General features: G+C 41.4%; 1 protein-coding gene across 7 annotated transcripts in view; it reads left to right on the top strand.

Annotated features, from left to right (window-relative positions):
• Positions 1–4130: 4130 nt before the first annotated feature.
• Fopnl (FGFR1OP N-terminal like) overlaps positions 4131–10708 on the top strand; it is a 15497-nt gene continuing 8919 nt past the window's right edge. For 2 of the 7 annotated variants that reach the window (XM_031363152.1, XM_031363151.1), the window contains exons 1-3: positions 4131–4201; positions 7363–7560; positions 10265–10349. In XM_031363152.1, the coding sequence (XP_031219012.1) occupies positions 4174–4201; positions 7363–7560; positions 10265–10349 (311 nt within the window). In that variant the 5' untranslated portion in view covers positions 4131–4173. Of the gene's footprint in view, positions 4202–7362; positions 7561–10264; positions 10354–10708 lie in introns of those variants that run through there. The other 5 variants (XM_031363157.1, XM_031363154.1, XM_031363155.1 and 2 more) reach the window with 4 other exon arrangements.

The following is a 10708-nucleotide window of genomic DNA, read 5'->3' as shown; positions in this document are numbered from 1 at the left end:
GCAGCTCAGATATTTACATTATGACTCATAATAGTAATAAAGTTACAGTTATGAAGTAGCAACTAAATAATTTTTTTTGTTGTTTTTTTTCGAGACAGGGTTTCTCTGTGTAGCCCTGGCTGTCCTGGAACTCACTCTATAGACCAGGCTGGCCTCCAACTCAGAAATCCTCCTGCCTCTGCCTCCCACGTGCTGGGATTAAAGGCGTGCACCACCACTGCCCGGCAAATGACTGTATAAATATGTAAAATAAAAGACTGGAACCTGAGATGAGCTATCTAGAGAATTTTTTAAGATAGAGAGAACTGCATACACTCACTCAAGCAACCAGGACTTGGACAGAGAGATCTCTTAGAATAGCAATCAATCAGAATATAGACAGACAGATCTCCAGAGAGAAAGCAGAACTCAGAGAGAAGCAATCTGGAACAGCTGTATCAAGCAGAATGCAGGTGTTCAGCTTTGATTTGCTATTTGACTTTGAGTTGTTCTTTTTGCTGCTCCAGACATCCCTTCTCTCAGGACCCCTCTCCAAGCCAAGGTGATGCTTCTGATATGGTTTAGCATAATTCACTAACCCAGTCCCTGTGCTGATATTGATATATCTAGTATTGTTGTTTTGCTTTTTGAGGCAGGTTCTCCCTGTTAGCCCAGGATGGTCTGAAACTCATGATTCTCCCATCTCCACTTCTGGAGTGACCACTAAGAGCATAAGTGGGTTTCACAATTCTAGCATTCAGTATTTTTTTAATTTTTATTATTTTTTTATTTTTACTTTTTGCAACATGACCCCAGTCAATTCTGAGACTGAAGGCAAATTTAATTTTTCCAATCTGCTTTTATACTATTTTAATTACATGCAAGTATTAAGGGCAAGCAGTACAATAAGGAATTAGCAAGGCAGTAAGCAAAGTCTCGTGATTACTCGTGAAACTGAAGTTGACTGAGGAAAAGATCACCCTTTTAAGTCTCCAGCTCATTGATTCCGGTAAGAATATTTCATGGTTTAATTATGTTAAAGACACAGAGCAGACTTATCACTTCCCCAGAGTTCCCTAGAGAATTCTATAAAGCTAATCCTGAACAGCTGGTGATTGCTGATGGCATCTGTGGTAAGCCTTTTCTTAAATCCTATACAGAATGCACCTAGCTTCTTTCACTGCACATATGTGTTTGAGCATCATACATGTCTCATAATCTCAGCTGCTTTTCATCATTAAAACCTTATGGGACACACTATGGTTCATTTATCTGTTCAGCAGGTGTAAGACATTAGGTATTTCCAAGCTGCGACAATTGTTACTAAATATGCCATCATTCGTTGTACACAGGCTTGTACATGGACATGTTTTCACTGGTCTTGAATAAACTCCTAGGACTGGGATTATAACACATGACTGATAAGCATTTGCAGAGCTGTGTTCCAAAGTAACTCTATCATACCACTTACATAGTATCCTGGACAACACTTTTTAGTTTTTCTTCATTGACATTTATTCTTAGGGGGAGGCATGTGTCCATGTCACAGTGTACTTATGGAAGTCAAAGAACAACATTTGAGAATCCACCATATGGGTGGAATCCAGGGTCCAAGCTCAGGTTGTCAGGCATGGTGGCAAGCACCATTACACACACATGAGCCATCCACCACCAGTCCCTTAAGTTGCTTTTATTTGAATCTTCCTGATCCTGTGCAACATTCTTATAGATATGTCCTTTTCTATTAGCTGTTAATAAGATACATTAAAAACAAGAGCAAGTAAATTAAAGGGTGAGAGAGTGGTGGTGCCAATACGTTCACTTACCAGTTAGCATCACTATTGCCTGCCCTCCACATCCTCACCAACAGTGTTCAAGGGGAATGAGTGTTTTGTTTAGTTTTAAATTCTATTTAAAGAGTTAGTAGCTTGTATTACTGTTGTGTGACTTTCCTAAGGAGGTGTAAAAAAAAAATATCTATTCATCCCAAATAGTGAAGAAGACCAAAGAAAGATTTTATTGAGTCCAGCTTGGTGAGTAAATGAGTTTAGGATTCCTCACAAGAACATGGATGATTCAAGGCAGGTGCATCACTGCCAAGTTCCACTCCTCTGTCTTTTTTTTTTTTTTTTTTTTTTTTTTTTTTTTTTTTTTTTTTTTTTTTTTTTTTTTTTGGTTTTTTTCGAGACAGGGTTTCTCTGTGTAGCCCTGGCTGTCCTGGAACTCACTCTGTAGACCAGACTGGCCTCAAACTCAGAAATCCACCTGCCTCTGCCTCCCAAGTGCTAGGATTAAAAGTGTGCACCACCACTGCTTGGCTTGTCATATTTTTTTTAAACCTTTGATATATTTTAGCATTTCCAAGATTCACTGTAGCTGGAGCAGGTATAAGTGTTTATTTTGTTGCCGTGGCTACAGTCTTCTGTAAATCACCATAGGACTCTGCTTCATGACGGTGACAATCATGTCACGCCCACAGCAAACACTACTATGACCTCCATGAGTGACTGAGCTCCTGGCTCAAGCAATCCTCTTGTGAGCACACAGAGTAACTGGTCCTGTAGGTACATGCACACATGCAGGAAAACCATGCTTTTAAGGGAAATTCTGAGATGACTGCTATGTATCTATTTTTGGTGAGCAATGAGAATAATCAGTCAATTCTGCTTTGCCTCTGGAATTCCTCATCAGTATATTCAATAGTGCTGTTCTCACCTGTAGAATTTGGTTAATCCTTCTAATTTCCTGAGCTACTGACCAAGTATTCAAGCACCATGGTTTCACAAAATAGGAAAGCCTAACTGAATAAAACTGTTTAAGGTTACAGAACAGGTTTCAAAGGTTACTCAAGTCTTCAAACTTATGCAGCAAGAACTTTATTCACTGAGCCATTCCTCTAAACAGGTTTCAAACTTTAAAATTGCTACCCACTTTAAGAAATATTTCAGGAGCCAGCTATGGCGATGTACTCCTGTCATTGCAGCACTTGAGAGGCTAAAGAGAGGAGGGATAATTCAAAGTCATCCTATGCACTTCAGAAAACACTTAAAACAAAGCTAATCTTAGCTAGAACATACATCTATCTTCCTGAGGCAAATTTAAAAACAAAACCAAATTGTGCCAGTATAGGGGCACTCATCACTTAGAGACTGAGGCAGGAAGACTATTGTTAGTTCAATGCCAGCCTGAGCTACAGAGTGAATGCCCAGACAACATGGACTTACGATGAGGCAAAACCAAGCAAACAAACAAAAAAAGTCTCAACAATTTTTTTAAAAGTCTATATTTTCTATTTCTTACAGTTCACTTCCTCGAAAATATGCTCACTAGCATCCACTCATAGACTTCTACTATTGGGCTGTCCAGAATTTTAAGGGTCCAGTGTCTTAGCCTCCATGGAAAGCCAACTGCCATTTTGCTGCCTCACATCATTTTTAATGTATTATTCCCATGTTCTCTCTTCTTAATCTTTTATCAGCTATTTCCACAAATAACTCGAGGTTTCCAAATGTACTCGGTGTTAATCCTGGTGTAGAGAGCAGGCTTTGAAGATACATGGGCCTGGGTTTAGGATGTGATAGCACCTCCTCCGCCATTTTCCTTTAGAAAACTCTCAAGTTCCTCCTCTGTAAAACGGGCATCATTGATCTGAGGCATGTTAAAGACTTCCTAGCTCGAGTGTGTGCCATGTAAGATGATTTTTAAGGTGGGATTTCTCAGACTAACAGCATCCATCCACAGCATTCTGGAACTTGACAGAAAAACCAACTTTTGGTCCTCGCCTCAGAAAGACCCAAGGGTGGGTCAGAGCAGTCTGTTCTGACCAGTCTTCAGGTAATTCTGACGCTGGGTTGAGTCTGGTACTCGGGCTGAGCACGCGCTACCTTCCACAAAGCCTGCCAAGCTGAGGTGAAGTGAGCTGTCAGCACCTTGACCTCTGGGACTTATGCAGCAACAACAGGCAAAGCGGTCTGGGACAGATTCTGCTCTGGCTCCGCTCTTTCCTGCATCATAGCCCGCCTCACACAGTCGCTGATTGGTGGAGTCTCATGTGGCGGCTCGCCAATCACCGGAGCGCAGGCACAGACTCGGTCTAGCAGAGCCTGGGAAGAGCTGTGCTCCTATTGGTTGGAGACCGCGCCGCAGAGCCGCGCGTACTCATTGGAGAGGCGTGGCACCAGCGGCCATTGAAAAATGGCGACTGTTACTGAGCTGAAAGCTGGTGAGTGCTTTGAGGGGACGCTAGACTGCAGGAAGCGTCGGACCTTCCGCATATGCTAGGGATGGGACAGAAGGAGAGCGCGCGGACACCGCCTCGTCTTTTCCCGGGGTCGTTCTAGGGTGGTGGCAGGGCCCGCCAGGGGCGGCCTTTGGGCATACGCTATGTTAGGGCCAGACTTTGAGGTGGAGAAAGGTACTGGTATTTGTTGTCCCCTCAGGACCTCTGGGCGTCTCTCAGAACCCTGGTGAGCCGACAGCGCCCAAAGGCCTGCGTTGCGAGCTGACCACAGCCACGATTTGGTGACAGACACACTTCCCAATAATTTGCGCGGCTAGCTCTTCTGGACGACAACGCGTGAATAGGTCCTCCGTGGATAGGTCCTCCTTGTCCTTTGGGAGAAACCTGAGACAGAGTTGTCCATCCTGGCGGCTCTTCAGGATTTTTAGGAAAAGTTTTTCCAAAATGGTTGGTTGTGTGCAGGGTGCATGGAGGTTCCATCCCCAGGACTACAAAAACAGAAGTAGACATCAGTAACACGTGTATACTGTTAACTCTGGATAGTAATTAGAGTTAATGTTTGAGTTGTAATCGGAGTTAAGGTTCAGTATGTGATTCTGTCAGACACGTAACAACTCATCCAACAAGTATTTGATTCTGTGTAACAACGCCAAGTCCATTTCAGACATGATGTACTGAGAGGTGCTCCACGATAATTTAGATAGAAAGAGACTCATGTGGAAACCCCATAAGGTGTAGTAGTTCACCTGGTCTTAATCATGCCATTCTGCTTCTGGTAGAATAAAACCAGTTCTCAGTTTCAAAGAATTCAGAGACTAAGCTAATGGTAATGGAAATCTGGAGAGTACCAAGTAGAATAGTTTGGAGGCTAAGATTTAGTAACTATTGACTGCTTATGTATTGGGGACACTGCTGGTGAACATTCCAAAAGCACACATACCTCAGTCCCCAGGAGGGACTTCACATCAGTCATTGAGCAGTTCTGGGAGTGGGAGTCTACATAGTACATGTATATTGTATAAACTTTTCATAGGATTTTAAGATAAATTCTTTGGAAAATAAGTTGGGTTAAGACCAATTCCTGAAGATGGTTTTATAATAGCATTGTAAACATAAGACTACAAGTAGTAAAATGATAAAGAGCCCAGAGGTTATTGCTACAAATTTAGGGGTTCTCTGGTTCTTGATATGCTTTGTGTCCAAGAGAAAAGTAGTAAAAACTTGTTTCCTAATCAATGATTTTATATTTTATGGGCTTTTATTGGTTTAAAAAACTCTTCCATTTCACCTAGATCTTTCTCTGAAAGGTAGAGCTTTTTACCTCGGAGAAGGCAACTGAGGCACAGGTTAGGAATTTGCCACCAAGTATGAAGGCCATGCTACATTTCCTGAGTCCAGCTCATTACTTTTCATTTTCTGCTAAGTCTGAGGCTGTACTATGTGTACTTGAAAGTAATCAGGACAGGATGCTTGCCAGTAGAAAAGAATCTCCTTCATTTCCAAAGATGGAGCTGGAGAACAGGGCTGTGTTAGGATCTTAAGTAAGATAAAGCTTCCCTTTTATGGACCTGACAACTAGTGTACCTGTAGAAAGGTTGAAGGAATGCTTTAGAAATAAAGGAGAAGAAAAATGAAAAGTCTAAAGAGTGTATATCCTCAATCACATGGCCAAGGATTATTGTTATTTACCAAAGATTAGAAACTTTGCTATATGTACCTAAATGTATCTGAAATGCTTTATGGATTTTAATTATTGTGGCATACATATTAATGCCTTTGCCATTGGCAGAGCAAAGTGCACTGTTAAACTATATTTTTCATCAATAATGTAAGATACTATATTGTAAATATGTTACATTTAGTGAGTCCTTACTGTATTCTAGGCATTATTTTGATTTCCTAAAGTTGCTGTTTAGCCACAAAGACTACTGTTAAGGGTTGATGACAGCTCAACCCAAGCCCATCTTCTATACTAAGTCTGTATACTTCAGCCCATTATCTCAACTTCTGATGTTTGTCACAGTGTCCCTTTTCAAGACATAAGGTTATATTTGACATGCATACTCTTGACTCCATAAGTTAGCAGTGGTATAGTCACTTGTTAGAGTCTCATTACATTTCTTTTTTTAAGATTTATTTTTGTGTTTGTCTCTTTCTCTCTCTCTCTTTCTCTGTCTCCCCCTCTCAGCCAGTGTGTGTGTGTGTCCACATGTGTACAAGAGGAGGCCAGAAGAGGGCCCGGAGTTCCCCTTGGAGTTACAGATAGTTGTGAGCTGCCTATGTAGGTGCCAGGAAGCAAACTGCAAGAACAATGTGCATTCCTTACTAAGTCATATCTTCAGCCCCTTGTGTTACATTTCTAACCAGACTGGATATTTCAAAATCCTACTGTTGGGCTAGGGATGTAGCTTGCCTGTCATGCATGAGGCCTTGGATTCAATCCCCAGCAACACAGGCATTGGGAGTGGTAGTGAACACCTATAATCCCATCACAGCCTACTTGTGAGATAGAAGCAGGAGGATCAGAAGTTCAGGGTCATGTTCAGCATACATAAGAAGGTTAAAGTTAGCTTGGGATACAGCTTAGCTCAGTCTGGGATTACAGGAATGTGCTACCATTCAGCTAGGTAGCACTTAGAGGAGGTAGAGGCAGGTGGACTCTATGAGTCTGAAGCCAGCTTGGTAACTTACATGTGTAAGTTCCAGGACAGCCACAGCTACATAGACTCTGTCTCAGGGAAAATAAAAAAAAAGCCATGGCTCTCAAAAGTTGTTCTGCATTAATAGCAATAAGGACACAGTCCCTCTCTTGTGGAGGGCAGGTGGGTTTCTGTAATCACCCTGGATTAAAGTTCTATCTGAATCCACATGGGAGATTAGAGTGTTGTGAGCTAACTGGAATTGTGTTCATCCTTTTCTCCCATCAAACTATAGTCCCTAACTAAAGATAACAGTATTAATAAACTTGAATTTGCACAAATATATTGATTGGATAATTACTGATGTAGTTGCTCAGCTTGTCTCTTTGAATCAAGAGCTGTATTTGTGTCATTCTCCTTTTAAACATTATTCTTTAGCACATACCTGAAATATCAACACTTACACTGTAACGGAAGCACTTATATTTTATATTTATTTAACAGTTTTAAAGGACACCTTGGAAAAAAGGGGAGTGTTAGGACATTTAAAAGCAAGGATCCGTGCTGAAGTTTTCAATGCCCTGGATGATGATCGTGAATCCCGACCATCGTTGTCTCATGAGAACCTTCTAATTAATGAATTAATTAGGGAGTATTTGGAATTCAATAAATATAAATACACAGCCTCTGTCCTCATAGCAGGTAAGTGGCTATTCATCACTAGAGAAAGATTTCACTTTTTTTTCTAGTTCTTAGAAAGCATTTAGCCTGAATATATAGTTTCATTACTGTATCATGCAGGTGACTGAACACTTAATCAATCCCATGGGCTCTTGTCATAGCATGAACAAGTTCTGATGAGCTTTATGCTGTCGGCGAAAGAGCTAGGGCCTTTTACTGCAGGTTCTTTGTAGTGGTGGGAGTGCTTTGGCCCAAGAGCTCTCTGGATTCACTAATGAAAGACCACACACACATACACGTACGCACATGTGTACACACACATGTTAATTTTGATATGTCTTAACTAGCTTAATGGCTGGGCACTTCTAAACCTCCCCACAGCTAGCACACACAAGAGGAGACTCTTGTATTCCTGAGTTAACATCTTTTAAAATCTATATTTCATCTCTGCTACCCTGTTACCTTCTGGGGAGCTCTACAGGGCCTGCATCTCTTTCCACCTACATTGCTGGATGGTTTTTCTCTTGTAGCTGTTGAATCTGATCCTCCTCCCTCCTGGTCATGGTGATTCTCACCCCCCCCTCCCAGCACCCCTCCCCCCACCCCTCTCTGTCTCTTGCCGGAGCATTCTAAAAGTCTTGCTCCATCTTTCTGCTGTACAGCAATTCTTTATTATCAGTTGAAGCCAGCTGAGGGCAGGGACCCCTCAATCTGGAGGCTTTTGGGGAGCTGAAATAAGACAAAGTTCTACATGTGATATTAAGCATACATTCTCATAAAGGATAGTGATTCTGCCATGTTGAAGGATCTCTAAAGATAGCATTACTGTCTGTTTCCCTCAGTTTTTTATAGTGGCTGTATAATACCATTAACACTCCAAAGGAGAGCGAGAAAAAGGAAAAAAACAAAAATGAAAATACTGTCGTGTGTCTTGGAATTGAGTATCCCTAGAATGAAATAATGACAGTGCTATTTCATATTAAATGTTTTAGTGTTTTAGATTGGAATGGTTGCTCATGCCTATAGTCCCAGACTCTCAAGGGGCTAAAGCAGAAGGACACTGCTTCAAAATATAAAATAGCTGTAGCTCAGTGGTAGAACATTTGCCAGAGCTTAATTCCCCATCTGGTGGGAGGCTCAGAGGAAGGGCGAATGGGAGTCGGGTGGGATGATGATGGGATTTGTTTGAGTTTCTGTTCATCAGGTTTGCATTTTTCAGAATGCCATATATATGGAAGCCTAAAGGAGTTGCCTTTTGATACTTGCCTAACTTCACCTAATAAAATGCACTAGAGTGCATTAAAGGCAGTGGTGGCACACACCTTTAATCCCAGCACTTGGGAGGCAGAGGCAGACAGATGTCTGAGTTCAAGGTCAGCCTGGTCTACATAGTGAATTGCAGGACAGCCAGGGCTACACAGAGAAACCCTGTCTTGCCAAACCAAACAAACTAAGCACTGGAAGTTCTGACATGTTGACTTTTTACCTGTGGATGGACAGGGAGATGCTATGGCTATGCTGCCTTATCTACTCTAGAGGCATTGGGTTGTTTATACTTTCTGATATCTATGAATCAGATCTTCAAAAACATTTTCAGGAATGTTTTTTGTGAATCTCATTTTATTTCATCACATTGTCTGGGAAGTGAATGCTTCCCTTCAGGTAATAACCTACCACTGCTCTCAGCTGGTTCTAGCATTTCACCTTCTCACCAGGAAGCACTCGGGAAGCAAGGTCAAAGAATCACTGCAGTTGAAGGGCTGTCTAGGACACATACTGAATTTGAAGCAAATCTGGGCTAGAGTGAGACTCAGTCTAGAAATATAATAATTAATTTTAATCTTAGAATTACTATCCATGAATGGAATATTGATTGATTGATTGAGACAAGGCTTCTTTGTGTAGCCGTGGCTGTCCTGGAACTTGCTCTGTAGACCAGGCTAGCCTCGAACTCATACAGATCCACATGCTTCTGCCTCCCAAGTACCAGAATTAAAGTCGTGATCATGAGCCACTGTGGCACGCTAAAAGAATTTCTTTTTAATTATGAGTGCTCAGCCGGGCAGTGGTGGTGCACGCCTTTAATCCCAGCACTTGGGAGGATAGAGGCAGGTGGATTTCTGAGTTTGAGGCTAGCCTGGTCTACAGAGTGAGTTCCAGTACAGCCAGGGCTACACAGAGAAATCCTGTCTCGAAAAAAAAAAAAAAACCAAACAATTATCTATCTGCATTTACACTTGAATTCCAGGAGAGGGCATCAGATCCCTCTGTAGATGGTCGGGAGCCATTATATGGTTGCTGAGAATTGAACTAGGGACTTCTGGATGAGCAGCCTCTTAACCTCTAAGTCATCTCACCAGCCCTAAATGGATGTATTTTTAAAATGAGTTATTTAGTATTACCATGTGTTTATAACCTATAGACATCTCAGAAAACATACTGAAGTCTAGCATTGTAGTTTTAGATGCAGAAACCATATTACCAATCACAAATTAGGAATATAAGAACTAAGTATGTGTTAAGCTGTAATTAAGCTCCACAGTTAATTGTTTGGGTATATGTTGACATCATAAACTCATGTGTATGTTAGATCTGTCTTGAATGTGCTATCAGCATTCTTCCAAAATCTGAGAAATGTGTCTACCTGGGAGGTATGGTTATTATCAAAATTGAATTTGCCTTTTAGATTAATAGACTCAGTGTTTTCCTGAATTTTTCCCTCCAGAATCTGGTCAACCTGTAGTTCCGTTGGACAGACAGTTTCTCATCCGTGAACTAAATGCCTTTGAAGAATCAAAGGATAACTCAATGTAAGAAGTTTTTAAAAAGAGGTTTGCACATGTTGTAATCCAATCCTAATGGCATAGTGCTTGCTATGATTTATTTTCATCCAATAGGAACTTATTTAGGCTTATTATATGTTACACATTGTGTGATATCTAAGAAGTATAGACCAAATATCTGAGGTCTTTGCTGCAGCTGACTTGCTGTGGCTTCAGAGGACTGAACACTTAGCCAACCACCTGCTTCCCTGCCTCCCTCCTCTGGGGGCTTTTCCCCCAATCCATTTCTTTCAATGGTGGTAACTGAAACAGGGCCTTGAGTATGTGCAATGAGCCTTTTACCCTGAGCAGTGTCCCTGGCCCAGCCCTCTACTTCTTTCTTTCTT

This window comes from Mastomys coucha, unplaced genomic scaffold (genome assembly GCF_008632895.1).
Source record: "Mastomys coucha isolate ucsf_1 unplaced genomic scaffold, UCSF_Mcou_1 pScaffold12, whole genome shotgun sequence".
In the NCBI taxonomy this organism is placed as follows: Eukaryota; Metazoa; Chordata; class Mammalia; order Rodentia; family Muridae; genus Mastomys; species Mastomys coucha.
This window is presented reverse-complemented; position numbering and strand designations above follow the sequence as displayed.